At 38.1% G+C, this 19,482-nt stretch overlaps 1 protein-coding gene across 4 annotated transcripts in view; it reads left to right on the forward strand.

The window, feature by feature from the left end:
- UPF2 (UPF2 regulator of nonsense mediated mRNA decay) overlaps positions 1-19,482 on the forward strand; it is a 72,558-nt gene that overhangs the window by 33,138 nt on the left and 19,938 nt on the right. For all 4 annotated transcript variants that reach the window (XM_075081606.1, XM_075081605.1, XM_075081607.1 and 1 more), the window contains exons 11-19: positions 198-314; positions 6,032-6,217; positions 6,760-6,963; positions 7,617-7,892; positions 9,656-9,839; positions 13,548-13,687; positions 15,496-15,600; positions 16,532-16,630; positions 18,370-18,537. In XM_075081606.1, coding sequence (XP_074937707.1) covers positions 198-314; positions 6,032-6,217; positions 6,760-6,963; positions 7,617-7,892; positions 9,656-9,839; positions 13,548-13,687; positions 15,496-15,600; positions 16,532-16,630; positions 18,370-18,537 — 1,479 coding nt within the window. The remainder of the gene's footprint in view (positions 1-197; positions 315-6,031; positions 6,218-6,759; positions 6,964-7,616; positions 7,893-9,655; positions 9,840-13,547; positions 13,688-15,495; positions 15,601-16,531; positions 16,631-18,369; positions 18,538-19,482) is intronic.

Genomic DNA, 19,482 nt, shown 5'->3' on the forward strand with positions numbered 1-19,482 from the left:
GACTGTTCTTAGAATACTGTTTAAATGAGATTAATATTTTGGATTTTGTTAACATTTGATAAGTGAAACTAATTTGCTTTTTTAAATTAAAGAATATGGAACACCAAAATAGTGTAAGGTCTAGCAGGTATACCTTACTGTTTTCTGCAGTTGAAAATGATGCTTAACATGCTGTGTTTTATATAAATATATATCAGATGCTTCTGTCAGACTTCTCTCATCACCATATTGAAATGGCATGTACTCTGCTGGAAACCTGTGGAAGATTCCTCTTTCGATCACCGGAATCTCACTTAAGAACCAGTGTCCTTTTGGTAAGAGAAAACTTATTGTCTTGTGCGGGAGAGTGTCATGTACTGAATTAAACCAATTACTACTTTTATTTTCTGCCTTTGATGCGGTCTGATCATAACAACGATTGTGACTAATATCTTAATTATGAGTAACAATGTTTGAGCACTAGTAAGTGAAAACTTTCATTTATCCTGAATGCTCAGGGAGGATAATGTTCTTGATTCTTTAATAAAAACAGATGAGTATGGGAAGAGAACGAATCCATTTTCCTGAAATCTTGCCTCCTCGTTGTGGGGTGGGGTTGAGATGGACTGCTGCTACATATGTTCAAGTCCTAGGCTGTTTTGGCACTTTGTAGTCCTATGGACTTATGTCATCTTGTTATTTATAGCCTGTCTGGTGTTGTCTCAGCTCTGAGATTGTACCTTCTGTGAGAATACTTTCTGAAAGTATTCTGGATGACTCTAGTTGACCTATAAATCTGTTTATGACTTAAATGTAATTAAAGAATTAAATTTCTGAAGGGAAGAGCTATTGCTTTTGAACTACAAATAATTCAGAGGAAGGGCAAAAACAGAGGGATGAGGATGAAAGAAATATAGTAGCTATACCTGAACATGCCTGAGATACTATTTGAAGGGGAAAATGATAGTGAATAGAAGCAGATATGGCAAGATATTCCAACTGGAGGTCAAGACAACTGTGAGAGAGGTAGTTTCTGCACCCTGTGTAACAATCTGGTGTTCTAAATTTGAAGAAAAAGTTTATGAAGACACTAGAGGAAGGGCTTTTGGAAGTAGAGATTGGTAATTAAGGTAAGAGAAGTGGTATCAGTAGTTGTAGATAAGTACTGGCAAAGATTTAAAAATAACAAGCGTTAGTTTTGGGTCTTTTCTAGTGTATGAATTTGAGCCCTGAATAATGTATTTGCTGGCTTGGGAGACAATCCTAAAACTCTGTCCAGGGCAAGAGACTGAGTCAAACATGGTTGAGGAAGTCCTGCAAAGATGGATACTAGCAATAGGAAATTGCATTAAATTAAAAGCAGCTTAAGCAGGTACAGACCAGCTAATAGACCACATTGTTGTATTAGAAGTTTGACTAGGTGTTTTCATGCTCCTTCAAATCCGTGCACTGCAGAAGAGTATAGACACATGTGTCTGCAGTAAAGGGAGCAGTCTCTGCATTTGGGGGTGAAGCTCCCTTCTGGAAGGGAGTGGTTTAAGTGTTTGGAGTCTCCTCCTAGAGATACAGCTCTGAAGCTGTGAAATATCACTCTGCTGTATTTGTCTCCTTTCTTATCAAAGCAGAGACTTACACTTGACAGTCTTTCTCTTGAACCTGTAGACTCCCTTCTCATGCTGCAGAGATAATGGAGATGCAGTTGTTTCATACTTGGGTATATTGTACAATTTCTCTTCCACAAAATGCTGTTTCTTTCTGAACCTCATTGAATGTCATAGCATTTGTTGTGGTGGTGTAGTCACAAGAGGAAAGAGATGGACAAATTAACTGCAAGTTCTTGGCTCACGCTTTTTGTTGCAGTATACTTTGTATCTTGAAAGGTTTGAATCTCTCACTTTTCTAAAGGCTTGCCAGGTGATGTGTTCTGTTGTTAAATATATACCCTTCCATAGTCAAGTATTTTTCTCCTGAAAACACTGTTCCATTATCTTTAAAAGACACTTTACTCATTGCTACTATTTTTTGTAGTTAATAAAAAATTTTAGAAGTCAGGAAAAATTAAACGCCTTTACCTGAGCTGCTTTTAGTCTCATGACTGCTTTTAGTCTTAAGTGTTACAGTAATGCAGATTGTTGGCTGTATTGCTGAAATCTGCTGGATCAATGCTAAACGTGGCTTAACAGCAAAGTGTAAGACAAATCACAAACACTGTTCCAATAACTGAGGCTCAAAGCCTCACAAGGTTTTGGATAAGTAGCTTTTTCGTATTCATTGAGGAACCAGGAGAAGATAGAGATGGCAAATAAGTTTGGAATATCTATTAATTAAGATGTAAAATAGGCCAAATAGATTTATATTCTACAACCATCTTAATAGCTGCATCTTCTAATGTTGCCCTGTAGAAACTATAGAGATTAATTTTTACTTAAATAGTATTATACAAATTGGATCATAGTCTTATGGTACCAGTTAGTGTTAACTGTAGAAAAGATTACTCCCAAAGCAAGCTAATTAGGTTCTTGTGGTAAAAATCTAAGTAGATGTAAAGCTGATCTTATCAATGATTCTTATGGGTAGAATTGAGGCCTGTTGATCTTCCAGATAATTATTGGTCTTAATCTTTACTGCTGATGATATATTATGTAACAACCTGCCAAACAGGCCGTATGCCTCCTATTAAAGACAATATTGCTTTGTCCTTGTGTGGAAGAAAGTCATAGTTAAGAATGGATTTTAAAAGTAATGAAGGGAAAATTAATTATGAAGAAGTAAAGCGTTCTAGAATAGTGCCACAAACTTAGCAGCACTAAGTGACTTATTTTAGAGATGCGTTTAATGATCACATTCTGGTTTTGTAGAACTACTATAATCAATTATTGAAAGATTCTTCTTTTATGTTTATTTCTGTTAATCATTCTTCTTGGCAAGTCTTTCAAATTCAGTGTCCTTTATGTAATTTAGAATATTAATGTAAAACTAACTTGGCTTTAGGATTGGTCTGTTGATAAATGGATTATCTGAATTGGATTATTTAAATTGGTGCTTTGGAAGGAAAATCAGCGTTATCTTGATCTATGTTTCTGTAATGTAATCATGTTAAAATGTCGAATTCTTGTGTTATGCTGTTGTAGTCTTGTTAAAAGAATAATTGAAGTTTTAGTATTAAGCCTTCTGATGCATTTTTAATCCTTTAATTCAGACAACTGTGTCAAATTGTCTTTTTAAGCTTTAGAGCAAGATCACTTTTATCTATAAACATACAGAACTTAAGCTACATGGTGACTCCTTTTATAGATGGAGTTGAAACTGTGGGAGAGCATTGTTTGTACAGACCGGCCGTGACAAATTACATGTAGTTAGAGTGAGACTGTTATTTCATTATAACAATGGTGTGCTTCCAAGAAATCTAAAATTTTTATTTTGAACTGTTTGCTGTGCCCTGCTACTTGTTCCATGTCGGCAGTAAAGGGAAGGAGGAGCTGAAGAGTTTCAGTGTCTTATTACGTGATAATTGAAATGTCAGTCATGCTGAAATGCTTTTCTGAATTGGGCTTTTCCTGCTGCTTGGGTTTTACTTGGTGATCTCTCCCTCTCCCACCCCCCACACCCAGCTTTGCAAAAATTGTAGTTCTTGCAGTGCAAATTGGTGTTACGGGGGGGGGGGGGGGGGGCAGGAGCAAGGGTACGAACCAGAAGAGCACCTCCTAATTCTCACCAGATTTTCTTTTGAAATGCATCTGCAATATATGCTACGTGCAGAGAGGTTTTGTTACTCACCAAGAAAAAAACCCAAACCCTTTTACTGTTTTAACTTGGACATTTTGATGTTGTTTGTGATCTCTTTTTATCAAGGAAAACCAGAAACCTAATCTTCATATATAATGCTTTACCTTTGTAGTTCTTCATTTTAGCCTGGTAAAATGAAGACCCAAAGTAGGTAATTAGCTTAAAGTGCTTTAGAGTGCAGGTCTTGCTTTTTTTCTTCTGAAATGTGTCAAGGTTTTTGTTACTGTAGACAGTGGATTGTTATGGTTTCTCTTTCCTGCTTGTCCATCTGACTTGGTGTCTTCAATGAAAAAGGATTGAAACATACACAGTTGGTTAAATGGTGATGACTTTTAATAGACATTATGACTAGTACCATCCACTTAGAGTTAGAATACATACTTGGGATTGCTCAAAAAAATGATAAATTGCAGTGATTTTGAGACTTGGGATAGTGGATATTGTCTCTTCTGGGAAGGAACATTTTAATTATAACCTATTATTTACAGTATAATGTGCAACTTTTTATCGCAGGAAAATGTACAAATTATGTATGTTTAGGATTTTTTAAATTTTATTTGCAGGCTCTTCTGCCATTTTCTCTGTTATGCTTTGCCCCACTTCATTTTTCAGATTATAGTAAAACATGATAAATGCCATTAAGGCAGCAAAGATGTATTTTCTCCTGATGCATCTAGAAAAGGCAAAACATTTACAAAGCTAGCATTAACGTATATGACACTAAGATTTTGGAACTTTCTACTGTGAGTGGGTTTTCCCCACATAAATTCTTTTATGAACTCAATTGTTAAAAGTGCTGTGCATCTGTTAAGCACCTGTAGGTACACTTTATACTACTACTAGACGGAAACTTCCCATTTGGGAAGGAGCAGTGTCAGGGAATCAAAGGGGAGGCCAGTTGTGTCATGGAAAAGGTTAAAAATGAAATGCCTTAGGGCTTGTGTCAGATTGAGATCTTCCTGGCAATGGAGGCACGCAGTGTAGGGGGAAAGTTATGTTATTTGTTGGGTTACTGTGTTAAACAAAATAACTCTTCCTCATTGGATTAGAAGCTGAAACTCAAAGTTAAGGAGCTGTTTGAGTACTTACTCTTCAGTTGAACTGAACCACTGCCCTGTAAAAGAAACTTTAAATCATTCAAGTTTAGTGGAAAGTCTACCAGCCTGAAATACTGTGCTGCTTCATCACTGATCATTAGCTTACTGAACTGCATGAATGTATATGCTAACTTTTGTGTGTGGCGATATACCAGTACTTACAGGTTAGTTTTGTTTATCTGTTTGATGCTGTAAACAACCGTGTGGCTGACCTCTATTAAATAACAAAGTCTAAACCAGTGCAGTTTCTTTCCTTGTTGAATCTCCTTAGAATGATTTAGAGTATATGGGATCATATGATGTACCTAAAAATTCAATGCAATTTATAGAATTACACCCATATATACCTATAAATACACATATGCATATAAAAACTATTTTATAATGGAGTTAAGCTCATCCTCATCTTTAAGAGTAAAAATCAGCAGCTTAGAACTGCTACTTCAGTTTTTTTAGATACAAGACATTGAAGTCCACAAAGTAAATATTAAAGTACATATCCAAAATGAAATATGGAGAAAAGATTGCATTCTGTGAGGAAAATTAGGACAATCCTGACAATTAAGCACAGAAATTAGTGTTGACTTGTCTGATTTTTACTGAAATACTACTTTATGGTAGGTACCGTTTTTTCTTGCACTCTGTTCTGCTAGGTAAACAGCAACAATGGAGCATGTAATAAGGAAAATGCCATTGCCTAAACCACTGAAAATTCATGTGAAACCATCAGTATAAACTCTCTGGAGTTGCATACTGATGTAAAAAGTAGATTGCCATTCTTCTGATGACTCACTGCGCTTGTGCCAAGACATCAGTATTTCAGCTACTTTAGATAAATAAGATCATGTTTTGAATAGAGCGGTTAATAATCTCATTAACCGTTTATCTAAACGATAACATTTAGTTTTCAAGTTTAGCTTTAGATATTTCTCTGAAACCATTTTCACCACAGGTGAACCATTATAAAAAACGCATTGTAAAGAAAAATGACCTTGGAAATAGCAACACAGAACCATGTATATGCTTTGTCCTTTCTTCTCTTTACCCAAGCTTTTAACTTACTTTTGTACCTTTTGTGTTTCCTTTATCCCAAACATAACTATAAAAGCCTTTGGCTTGAGAATGTAGCATGTCAACATTTTTAACTGATCATTTGCATTTATTTCCAGGAACAAATGATGAGAAAAAAACAAGCAATGCATCTTGATGCACGCTATGTTACGATGGTAGAAAATGCCTATTACTACTGTAATCCCCCTCCAGCTGAAAAAACTGTGAAGAAAAAACGTCCTCCTTTGCAGGAGTATATTCGTAAGCTTCTTTACAAGGATCTCTCCAAGGTCACCACTGAGAAGGTAAATCCGTTTGAAATCTTTAATACAGATTTTCCTGGAAGTGATGTAGTACTAATTTTTGAAGGGTTTGGGGAGGGATATCATTTTATTTAATTGCAAGGACGAGGGATCATTTTTGTATCCCTGATTGTTAAGGTACATTCACTTCTTTTATCGAAATGCATAGAAGCTCCAGTCATGGACCTCCATTCTCCACAGCATTAAGTGCTGAAGAAATAGAGAATGAAATGAGAATCTTTGCACTAAGTATCTTGGGTTCAGAGTAAGAGACAAAAGACTGGACTTAAATACAGACTGTAAGAGCAAGGAAATTATGGAACAGATTTGGACAGCTTGATTAGTAGCTAGAGGACAGCAGTTGGGTTACATGTATAAAGTTTTCTGTAGCTACTGCAGATCTAAAGGATGCTTGTAAAAGAGAATGAGGTTGCTTGCAGGTGCTTACAGGGATTTCATCCCAGTCATGGGAGGCAGGGGGTGACAGGTAGTATCTCAATATTTTGCCTTGTAAAATGTTACGCTTGTCTTAAAATCTGGTTTAGGTCCTGAGACAGATGCGCAAGCTGCCTTGGCAGGATGCAGAAGTAAAAGACTATGTTATATGCTGTATGATCAACATCTGGAATGTCAAGTATAACAGTATTCACTGTGTAGCCAACCTTTTAGCAGGGTTGGTCCTTTACCAGGAAGATGTCGGAATTCACGTTGTGGATGGAGTGCTAGAAGATATTCGACTAGGAATGGAGGTAAAACCCTAACATTCTTATTTAAGCTATGCTTATATACTTATGTTGAAATGAAAATAATAAAATCATCTTGCTTAAAGGAAGGAATCCTTGGATTCTAGATTTCTGTCTACTGACTTTTCTATCTCGGTTGTCTGCTTTATGTAGGTTCATTTAAATTAAAAAAACCAACACCTCCCAAAAAAACCCCAACAAACTGCAGCGATAACTAGGACAGTTGTTTTGCCCCCTTATCGTAATAAGGGCATATAATTTATTCTTTCACAGTATAGTCAGATTCATGCAACTTCAGGTGACTTTGGAGACCCATCCGTATTTTGATAGATGTTATAATTCAAAGAGTTCTCTGGGCAATGAAAAATCATCATAGATTTAAGATAAAGTGTATGCTAAATGTATCTGAACTTTATAATAACTACTAATTGATCAACTTTCATAACTACTTTTTAATGTTTGATTTTGTGTAATGTATGTAGCCATAAATAACCATCTTATTAAAATTAATTCTATAATTTTTTGTAGACTGCTTTTTTTCTTAATACAAAACAAAAAAAACCAAAACCCCCAGAACAAAAAACCCAACAACCAACCTTTTATGAAGATTCCCTTTTGTCTATATGATAAAGTGAATTTTTTGTTCTGTTTCGATAAAGGTTAACCAGCCAAAGTTTAACCAACGGCGGATCAGCAGTGCCAAGTTTTTGGGGGAGCTTTACAATTATCGAATGGTGGAATCAGCTGTAATATTTCGAACTCTCTATTCTTTCACATCATTTGGTGTGAACCCTGATGGCAGTCCTAGTCCACTGGACCCTCCAGAGCATCTTTTCAGAATCAGACTAGTTTGTACTATTCTCGACACCTGTGGGCAATATTTTGACAGAGGATCCAGCAAACGAAAACTTGATTGCTTCCTTGTATATTTTCAGGTATCTTAAACTAAATTTTGTATAGTTCTGTAGGTTTCTTTAACAAGTGATGTAAGTCAGTCTGTTACATATTTCTCTCATTGTTCTCTAGCACTTTAATGTTTAGAATCCTGCCTGTCTGATAGCAGTTTGGTTTTTAGTGACACGTATGTTTGGTTATATGTAGATGTTACTGTTCCAACAAACTTGCAGAACACTGGGGTAGAAGTTGTTGGTTCACTGAAGGTTTAGGTTTCCCCCTTCAGTGGGTCTCACTAAGTGGGAAAATGGGCTGACAGAAAAGTGAATTTCCAGCAAAGGTAAGTATCAAGTCTTGCAGCTGGGATGGAGTAGCTCCATGCAAAAACACAGCCTGGCACTGACTACCTAGAAAGCAGCTTTGCAGGAATAGAGCCGGGCCTCCTGGACTGTATGAACATGACATTAGGTTCTGCACCATTAGAGTGATGAAGACCAACAGCGTATTGCGTTGCTGAGAGTATAGCCAGCAGCTTGAGGAAAGTGGCTTTTTTTTTCCTTGTTTCCCTTCACTTCTTGTTCCTTTCCCCCCTTGTGAGGCCACATCTGGAGCAGTTTGCAATTCAGGGCTCCCTGGTAGATGAGAGGAGAGACATCAGCAAACTGAGGTCAGTCCAGTGGAAGGTCACCAAAATGATCAGGAGGCTCTCAGTTCTCACATCATGGGTTTGCTTAGCTTGGAGAAGAGAATGCTAATTAAGTTGCTGTCTTCAGCTAATAGTGTTTGTAGAGAGGGAGGAGTCAGCTACTCCCTAGGTATGCATGGTGAAAGGTTGGGAAGTAATGGTCAGAAGTTGCAGCAAGGGAAGTTCTGACTCAGTAGATGTAAGGGAGGGAAAAAGATTTCATAACGGGAGTGTTTAAATACTGGAATGGGTTCCTCTGAGCAAATGTGGAATTCCAGTCCATGGAAAAACTCTTCGGACTTAATTTCTTTTTCTTTCTGCTTCCCTCTTTCAATATCCTTGTTTTACTAAAAATTAAGGTGATAACTTATTTCATACCTGCAGGATGCATATCCTTCCTCTGTGTCTGAGATGTAAAATGATGTTTTGAAGTACATATAGTCCTACTTTTAAGCCCAAAATAAATTTGTCAGTGAAGAAGTCGTTATTTTACAATCTGAGCAAGTGTTCCTTCTGACCATGTCACCTTTTAAAGAAATAATCTGTTACTCATAGTTCATTTTCAGAAGCAATTTTTGCAAAACCTTTGTTCTCAGATTCTGCTATTAGGTTCACTTAAGACAGTGTTTATCTTTTTACAATTTTATTGTAAGGGATGTGTGCTGGTTCGTTATAAAGCAAACCGGGTAAGTCACTTCATGGTAGCTGCAGTCTTAAAACTTTTTGTGATGTTTCCCCCTTTCTTCCCATAATATGCCTCTGGGGGAACTAATTTTCTTTAAAATATAAGGGGGAATTGAAAGCTGGCTGACTGTTAAGTGCTCGTCTCTCCTAGAAACAATCTACCCTTAAAAGGCACTTTCTTTTCAGTGCTTTCTTGCTCAGTCTTCTTACTTCTGTTGTTATGATAAAAGGAGGGTATTTTTAATGTTTGTGATATCCATTGTTATTGAACAATGTTTAGTGATATCAAAATATCTGATAGTTATATGAAATAAGAAAGTAGTGATGTGAAATCTTTTGCATTTTCTACTGTACAAACATGACTAGGTGTTACAAACTTCATAAGTTAAATAGTTTATAAATGGTAGTGCGCATATAATTTATTTTGTATTCTAGCGGTATGTTTGGTGGAAAAAAAGTCTGGATGTTTGGACGAAAGACCACCCATTTCCTATAGACATAGACTATATGATCAGCGACACACTGGAACTGCTGAGACCAAAGATAAAGCTCTGCAATTCTCTGGAAGAAGCTATCAGGCTGGTGCAAGACTTGGAACGAGAATTTTTAATAAAATTAGGTAAGAAAATGTGCAAGGGAAATGAGGTCTTTTTGACAATTCCTGTATTTCTTGAAATTCTCTTTTGTATGGTGATGACAGGTAACTATTGTTGTTCTCACGAAAGAAACATTTTTGTAACTTCTTTACATTTTTCTGATCACCATAGGGATCATATAGAATCTCTAGAACTCTGAAGTGATTACGTGTTAAAAAAAAAGTCAATATGAATACTACTAATATAGTAGTATTTGGAGAGGGGGAGTGTGTGTATGTATAAATATATAAATAAATATAGGGAGTAGTATGGTGCAAATGATGAGGAAGAGAACTATGAATTTCATGAGGAAAATTTAGGAAGCGCACTCCGCTACAAAAAGCGAGGAGCATCTGCGCGCTCAGTTACTGCAGCCTGTTGGTTGGTGAGCACTGATGGAAACCAGCTTGGTCATTTTGGTAGACTGGTTGCTTGCAACTCTGTGTTCCTTCCCCAGGTCTGGATTTGACTAGAGCTGCTGTGTCAAAATAGGCATTAGTGTAAGACTACGGTATAAGAGAGAACATGCTTTGCTTTTAAAACACTGTCAGGTACTTTGAGCCTTGTACTTCCTTTGGAATAATTTTGAATGGGCTTTACATTTCAGTAGAGGTCAGAGGATGATTTCCTTTTCATGAATTAGAGCTTTGGTTGGATTGTTGAAGTTTTTTTCTTCTTAAAATGTATCTGTTGGTTAGGTTCCTGCTAAGAGTACAGTGATGTATGTTTGTAAATTTTGCTGTGTTAAAAATCAGTTAATTTCAGGAGGAAAAAAGTTGGGCTTACAGTACAGTGAAGTTGGCAAAATACTGGTTAGTGTGTATCTAAAACTACTATCATCATATTAACCTTTAAACCTTCTGTACATGTCAGTTCTTACTAATTATTGGACACTGCTGTGCTCATTTCTCACTAAATGGAGTTGTTTTCTAATCTATTTTTATTTGAAGACAAGCTTGGTCATGAAAAGCTTTTATATGTAAATTTTACACTTTATAAGCGTTAACTGTAGCCTTAGTAGCACTTCACCTAGTTAGGCAAGTTCAATTTTTGAGAATAATCCTTTAATCCAGTGGGATAAGTATGTGTAATGGCCAGATAAAACATTGCAACTTCTGTTTTAGGAGGAATCTATATTTTTAATATGCTGTTAATTTAATTGAGTCACCTTAAAATTACCTATATAGCAACTGAAATGCAGATAAAATTTCCTTATGGTATGATCTAAATTACTAGCTTTTATGCTCTAAAATGATAACCAGGAAGTAATTCACCACTATTTACATAAACTAATATTGTTTTAGAAGATACTCAGCACTTCCTTCCTACAAATCATAATGACTTCTGTTCTCTGAATTGCTGTTACCATAGCAGTTGAATTTGGCGTATTTGAAGGGGGGATATGTGGTCACTGAATATGAGCAAGTGTTGGTGGGCATTTTATTATGTTTGTTTTGGCATGAGCAAAGCCCGTCAACTGTACAGCCTTTAAAAAGGGGGTTGTGTTCCCCCTCCACCCCCCAAGTGTGTTGCTTTTCTTGATACTGGTGTTACTTGCTTGCTATGAAATGTCAGTATGGGGTGGGAGAGCTCCTAGTCCTCCTGTTAGGGCTGTTTGAAGCCAGTCTCAGGAAGGCTGTCACCTGCCTTTCTCATCTTTGAAGGTTATGATGACAAGTACGAGCATATCTGAAGGAAATGAGTTTTTTAACACTGTAGCAAAAGCTCTAGTAAAACTGCAGTTCTTGATAAATTTGTCCCCACAGTTCCTCGGCCCAGGGACAACAACACTGAGAAGGTACTGTGCTGAAGACTCTGATGTGCTTTGCTCTTTATCAGTCTGAAGCGTAATTCTAGGCAGAACAGTGGGGTGGTTTGTTGCCTGCAGACCTTGAGCTGGGGACTGACTGTTGGTTCCTGTGCTGCTCTGGTGATTTTGTGCCGGTGAGAATGTACTGAGTGATTCAAAAGAAATTCTTGCATAATTATGGAGCAGCACAGATTTTGAAAAGCACAGTGTTTATAAATAGGGGGGGAAAAAGAATGCTTTGAAACCTCTGGAATATGAAGGAGGAATTGTGCGTGTGTGTGTTTGCACAGGACTGAAATTCTCAGGAACTACCATACAGCCATATATACCGTTCATTTTATTTCTGAGTTCTAATTCAAGCGTGGCTGTAAAGATTCACCTCCTCCCAGAGCTGATCTTTGTGATCTTAATAAAATTTTTGTGAAGAGGCCTGGCTCTGTGTGTCTGCGTAGTGCATCCCTTAAATGGCATCTTGGAGTGGAGCAAAAAAACCAAAAACCTGGTAAATCCCAAACCGCTTGTATATTCAGAATTTAGACTTTCACGTAAGAATAACATAGTGCTGCATTTTTTCTCTGCATTTGGCAGAGAACAAACAGGGAGTGCCATGAGCGCAGAACTGATGTGTGTGTTTGCTGTCCAAAAAACTTCTAAGCTAACGGCGGGCGCTAAGTATGGTTGGTATAATGTCAAAATATGAATGGCAAACTGTGTAGTCACTGTATTGACTCCTTAGTAAAATCTTTGAAAAATTACTGGCTTAAATCTATGTTGCAGAAGGCTGCCATCAGCGCTTTCTGCTAGCTCAAACCATGATCCTCTGGAGGATTAAATTAATGTAAATTAATGAAAAAATTAAAAGAATGTATGAGAACAATAGTGTATGCTGGAAACTTGTTCCTTGCATTGGATGACTTAATTTTTGCAATAGCTGTTCTCTAAAAACAGGTCTTCATTTTTTCCTGAATTAGAACCATGCTCAATTATTAAATATTTTCTCTGAAACATTCTGTATGTAAGACTAAATTGGACACTGAAGTACTGAAAGAAGCTAAAACTTATTTTTCTACTACTGTGGAAATGGTATAGATATGAGTATTACATTGAAGGATACCTTATTGATAGAGAGCAGAGGTTTAGGGAGCTATGCTTGATACCTTAGACACACAGTAATAAACAAAAATGTATTGAGGGAAAGAGGTGGCAAGCAGGTCGTTAAGGAAAGCTGCAAGATGAACTAAAACGCAGTGAAAGCTGTCAGTCCTGTATGCAAGTAGGATGAGCACACTAGATAATACTTCTGGAGGAGACTGATTTCCTAAAGACCTTATATAGGGACCTGCATCCTCATAGGTTGCAGTGCAGCCTTGGAGCGTTAGAAGAGAGTCAGAAAGGTTTATTACAGGCTGAGAAAATAATTGCTTCAAAACTGTTAATTGACAGTAGTGTGAAGTACTGGAACTAAGGCTGCGGAGGCTTGATGTCTTCTGGGTTCTACTGGTTTTGTAGAGCATCTGTAACTTAGTGCCCATATTTCAGTGCACGTTTCTATAAGGTTGAATGTTTGGTTTGAGGATATGTTGAAGCAGTTTGCACAGTGCAGCTTGATTGCTGTTCTATGGGAGATCTTAAACGTTCTCCACAATGTTTTCCTCCTTCTGTCAGGGCGATTATACAGCTACCTTGCTTGTAAAGGGTAATAAACGTGTTTCATTCAGAAGTTGAACATAATGACCCATGGAAGTTTTAGCATTCAGTAAAAATGGACTACTGAAGCGATCTTCCACATGTAACTTGAGTGGTTGTGTGTGTTCTAATGTTCTAGTTCTCGTTCTAATTCTGTTCCAGTTCTTTGTTTTAATTCTTTTTTTCCAAATCTCAGGAATTGTGAATGACAAAGATTCCAAAGATTCCATTACTGAAGGAGAGAATCTGGAGGAGGATGAAGAGGAGGAGGAAGGTGGAGCAGAGACAGAGGAACAATCTGGAAATGAAAGTGAAGTCAATGAGCCTGAAGAAGAGGTGAACTTAATCACTTACCTTACCTCGCATAAAGAGAATAAGTAATCAATGTTTTGACTACTCCTTACTTCTGAAGCCCTTCTTATGTCACAGAGTTAGCAGGTGAAATATGGGTGCGCACAAGCCAGTCACTACTTTGAGGATATTTACATCTCAGTTTTGTATATATGGAAAACTGAATACAGAGTGTCTGAGGCTTATTCCAAAAAAATTATGGCAGAAACTTACACCTGACAACATTGCTCAGGGTATGTGCTGCATATCAACAAAGAGATGCCTTCAGTTTTTTGGCATGGAAACACTTTCAGATAACTGTATCTGTTGCAGAAGCAAATGTATTGACTAGATGGCAAAGCAGTCATGCAGGAAAATTAACAGGTGTTTAGAGTGTGCCTGTGAATATGAATAATATGAATAAATTAATGATTTATGGAGTATAAAAACCTTTCTTGTTTACTGTGCCAAATAATCTGTTGAATCAAAAACGGTGGAGCCACTTAAAAATAGGTGTGTACATAGAAATTCTAACTTGTCACTATGACACAGCAAAGTTGACGTGATAATGGTAGTGTTAGGAGAAAATGAGTTCATCGAGGAAATAGGAAACACTTTTTTTCCTTGCTTGGATTGGTTGGTTTACTAGTAAGATTTCTTTCAGGCTATGCTTCTCAGCATTACAGTTCCTGAAGTTTGGCTGGGTTTGTGCCTTTACCCACAAATTAATATCACTAGAATCATAAATGGTTGGGGGGTGGGGAATGGACTTCTGGAGATCTTCTTGTCCAACCTCCCTTGCTCAAAGCAGGGGCACCTACAGGAGGTTGCCTGAGGCAATGTCCAATCACGTTTTGAATATTTTCAAGGATGGAGGCTCCACAACCTTTCTGGGCAGTCTGTTCTGATGTTTAAACACCATCACAGTAAAGAAGGCTTTTCTTATGTTAAAATTAAATTTTTCAACTTGTGGCCATTGCCTCTGGTTCTGTCACTGGGCACCACTAAGAATCCAACTCCGTCTTCTTTGTACCTTTCCTTCAGGTACTTATACACATTTTGATCTCCCACCTCACCCCAACCCAACTAAACACCACCATCTCTCTCAGCCTCTTCTCCTATAAGAGGTGCTCCAGTCACTTAGTCAACTTCATGCCTATTGCTGGACTTGCTCCAGTATGTCCATATCTGTCTTGTACTGGGGAACTGGAGCTGGGTGCAGCACCCAAGATGTGTCTTGCCAGTGCTGAGCGGGTGGGAAGGATCACCCTCTTTGAGCTGTCCACAACGCTTTTTCCTAATGCAGCACAGGGTGCAATCAGCTGCCTTTGCTGCAAGGGTGCATTGCTGGCTCTTGGTCAGTTTGTTGTCTGCCAGGACCTCAGGTCCTTCTTTGCTGAGCTGCTTTCCCAGTGGGCAGCTTCTAGCCTGTACTAGTGAATGGGGCTGTTTCTCCACAGGTGCAGGACTTTGCATTTCCCTTTGTTGAACTTCATGAGTTCTTGTCAATCCATTCCTCCAGCATGTTGAGTTCCCTCTGAGTGGCAGCACAATCACCTAGTGTATCAGCCACCGCTCCCAGTTTTATGCTATACATTTGTGAAAATGTCAAAGGCAAGTGAGGTCAGACTGAAACGTTAAATACAAAACACAACAAATTTAGTAAGACTAAACTGAACTGAACAGGTTCGGATGGGGAGAGCGCAGGAAAGGTGCAGAAAACGTGTATGAGGGTTCATATGCAAGTGGTCTTTTTTGTTTTAAAACAGTCAGAAGTTATTCTATTCTCAGATTTTAAACATTGAATATTTCAGGAGGGCTCTGACAATGAGGAAGAAGAAGGTGAAGAAGAGGAGGAAGAAAACACAGATTATCTTACAGACTCAAATAAGGAAAATGAAACTGATGAGGAGAACACAGTATGTATTGTTACTTCAGATAAGTAATTGTCTTTTTATCTTTGGCTTTTTTTACTGAACGCTTTTTGCCAATGCTCTTATAACATACCTGGGAAAACATGGCAAGAACACTTCCTGCTATTTTTTCAGATGCATTTTGAGCTTATTTTTGTATTTGCAAACCTCAGTGATTACCTTCTGAAAATATTTATGCTGTCAACTTTACTAAAACATGTTTTCACAGGACCAGGCACTTTCACGGGTAGCTAGACTGGAAAGGATTGCATAAATGATGGTTTTGCAATGCCAGCAATGGTAGCAAACTGATACGGTACAACAAGGTAAACTAGTTACTCTGCACTAGATTGCAAAACTGAAGAGGAGACAAACCAAGAAGTGTAAAATTCCTAAAATACAGATTTGGGATTGGCAGATCATAACATCTGTAGCAAAAAAAACATCCAGTTGAGCCTGACTTGCAGTTACGTAGTAAGAAACGAGATGATCATTATAGAACAATGTGTTGGGGTACTGACTTGAAACAGTTTGGTTTTGTTTTGTTGTCATATTGTGTTTTCCAAATACTGAAGGACAATATTTGTCTTGAAAAGACCATCTAACTTTATGGATTTAATGGAAGAATTAGTTAAATTAGGCCATGGTATGGATAAAACTTTGCTTTGTATTGTTGCTGAATCTCAAATGTGTACATGCGCGTCTGTACAGGTACGGTAGTGTGTCAGAATGAGTGGCCAGCCTTTGTAACAATTGATGCAATAAATGTCAGAAAATATTTCTTCAAGAAAATAATCTAGGCTGAAAACATTTTTCTTTGACAATTTTTTTTAAGCTTTTGATATGTATGATATGGAAGCAATAAGGATATTTTTACCCTGAATATTAATATTTCTGGATCTAATGTAATAGAAGGGTTTTTTTCCCTTTGCAATAGGAAGTAATGATTAAGGGAGGAGGACTTAAGCATGTCCCTTGTGCAGAAGATGAGGACTTCATTCAGGCATTGGATAAAATGATGCTGGAAAATCTTCAGGTATAAATATTTATTTTCTTAAATTAATTTGCTGTACAGCTAACTGTATTTGACTTTTTTTTAAGTAAATAAATGCATAGCTTACCATACTAAAGAACATGGATTTTTTTTTTTTCTTAGTTGTAGCTTCTCTGCAATTGACATGTTCGGATAAGTAGCTTTTAGTGAAATAGCTGTTAATTGTATTGTTTGCCCAGTGAATGTATGACATGCTGACAGATATTTTATTGGATGAATAACAACTGCATCTGATACTATGCAATGCTTCTGACTTTTTAGACTTTATCCTGGACTATCTAAGCCTAGGTTCTAATACGTTTAAAATGTAGCTGCATTTAAATTTACATAACCTTTGAGTCCTGTGGTGTTTTTTTTTCAGTCACATCTGGCAAATATTTAAGTATTGAGTGTTGCAAGCCCTGTATGAACAACACATTAATAACATGCTACAAAAAAATCTTGAATGTAGAATGTCCATTCTCAAGTGTGTTTAATCAGGTCCCCCATAGTCTTCTCCTGGAGAAATTGATGTGTTATGGCCTAGACAAGTGGTCTGTGCAGTGGGTGGGGAACTGGCTGACAGGCCGCACCCAAAGGGTGGTGGGAAATAGCTCCTTTTCCAAGTGGCAACCTGTCACAAGTGGAGTCCCCCAGGGATCGATATTGGGCCCAATGTTATTTAACATCTTTATAAGTGATCTGGATACCAGCATCAAGTGTAGCCTGATGAAGTTTGCTGATGACACCAAGTTGAGTGGGGAAGTAGACACTCCAGAAGGGAGAGCTGCTCTGCAGGGAGATCTGGATAGGCTGGAGGAGTGGGCCAGCAAGAACCTTGTGAAGTTCAACAAGGAGAAGTGTAAGGTCATGCACCTGGGAAAACATAATCCGTGAGTGCAGCACAGACTGGGATCCATCTGGCTGGAGAGCAGCTCTGTGGAAAGGGACCTGGGGGTGCTGGTGGACAGAAAGCTCAACATGAGCGAACAGTAGCTGCTGCAGCCAAGAAGGCCAAGAGGGTGCTGGGTTGCATCAAAAAGGGCATCGCCAGCAGAGAGAAAGAAGTCATTATCCCGCTCTACTCAGCGCTTGTCAGGCCACACCTGGAGCACTGTGTGCAGTTCTGGTCCCCGCTGTACAAAAAGGATGTGGCCAGGCTGGAAAGGGTCCAGAGAAGGACCACCAAGATGATCAAAGGACTGGGAAGCTGCCATATGAGGATAGGCTGGGAGAGCTGGGTTTGTTCAGCCTTGAGAAAAGGAGGCTTAGAGGGGATCTCATCCCCATGTACCAGTACTTAAGGGGTGGCTACTAAGAAGATGGAGACTCCCTTTTTACATGGAGTCCCATGGAGAGGACAAGTGGGATGGACACAAGTTGCGCTTGGGGAGATTCCGGTTGGACATGAGAGGGAAATTCTTCACAGTGAGAACAGTCACCATGGGAATAATCTCCCCAGGGAAGTGGTTGACTCGGCCACACTGGACAGTTTCAAGACTTGGCTGGACAGGGTGCTGGGCCATCTTGTCTGGGCTGCGCTCTTCCCAGAAAGGTTGGGCTAGACGATCCCTGAGGTCCCTTCCAACCTGGGATTTTGAAATAAAGCCTAACATATTTATTTATATATTACACTGTTTCTTGGAAGGTTAAAACTTTTCTCAGTCATGACATTTTGAACGTTGCCAGACTGACATTTTTAGCACCTGATCATTTATAGAATTTACTTCTTTTTTTTATAGCAACGGAGTGGCGAATCTGTTAAAGTACATCAGTTGGATGTTGCTATTCCTCTGCATCTCAAAAGTCAGCTGAAGAAGGGTCCCCCGCTTGGAGGTGGGGAAGGAGAGTCAGAATCTGGAGACACAATGCCATTTGTCATGTTAACACGAAAAGGCAACAAACAGCAGGTAAGAGTTCACGTAAGGTATAGGTAATGCTTAAATAAACAAATAAAATCTGTTCACTTTTCTGAAAGTCACATTCTGCAACTTTTGAAGTCACAGAGTTTTTTGTTTCTTCATCCTTTAATCAGATTAGGTTGCAGACATCTTAATTTTGATAAATAGATAACACCGTGTGTAGCTTCTTGGAATTCTTGGTTGTTAATAGAAACCGTGTAGGAAAATTCTGTGATTAAATTATACCGCTATTGATTACATTTCATGACCACGCCAGCAGGGCAGTGGAACGTTTTATATCTTTGTTAAACATGGTTGTTGAAGATGGATGCTTGTGGTTAGTGGACTGCCACTGGAAGTTAAAAGGAGTAGAAAAGAAAAGGAGAAGGAATATTCCAGAATCTTCAAAACTTTACAGATTTTTCTGAAAATACGTTCAGCTTCCAATCAAGATATATGGTATTTGCGACGTTCCATGTCCTAAGTAACTGCCGCTTGGTTGAATTTGTTCAGCTTGGAAAAAAAAATCATTATCTCTGAAGGCTTTTTTAGGGGGCTCTTCCAGAAGTTGCTGCGTGAATCTCTCAGAAACGTAAATGGAAATCACGTTGATAAAACAAATACACCTCTAGCTTCATGCAGCCAAGCTACACATTTGTCTTGGCTTTTTCCTCTAGTACATGTTTGAATTTTCCTGGATAAGCAAATGCATAGGATGCAAATCAATACCTAACACATTCCGCATGCATTTCTGGTCAAGGTTGAGGTTCTTTAAAGAAACCTTTTCATTTTGGTGGTATAAATTGATGATGAAAGTGAATGACACTAGTGACTTTTTGTGGAAAGCAAAGCCAAGGCATTGTTTTATTCCATGCATCTGTGCCTTTCAAATATTTAGATCTATGTCCTCCATGCCATTACTTTGTTTTGATTTCTGTTACCTGAATTGTGACA

This window comes from Phalacrocorax aristotelis, chromosome 1, assembly GCF_949628215.1.
Source record: "Phalacrocorax aristotelis chromosome 1, bGulAri2.1, whole genome shotgun sequence".
Taxonomy (NCBI): Eukaryota; Metazoa; Chordata; class Aves; order Suliformes; family Phalacrocoracidae; genus Phalacrocorax; species Phalacrocorax aristotelis.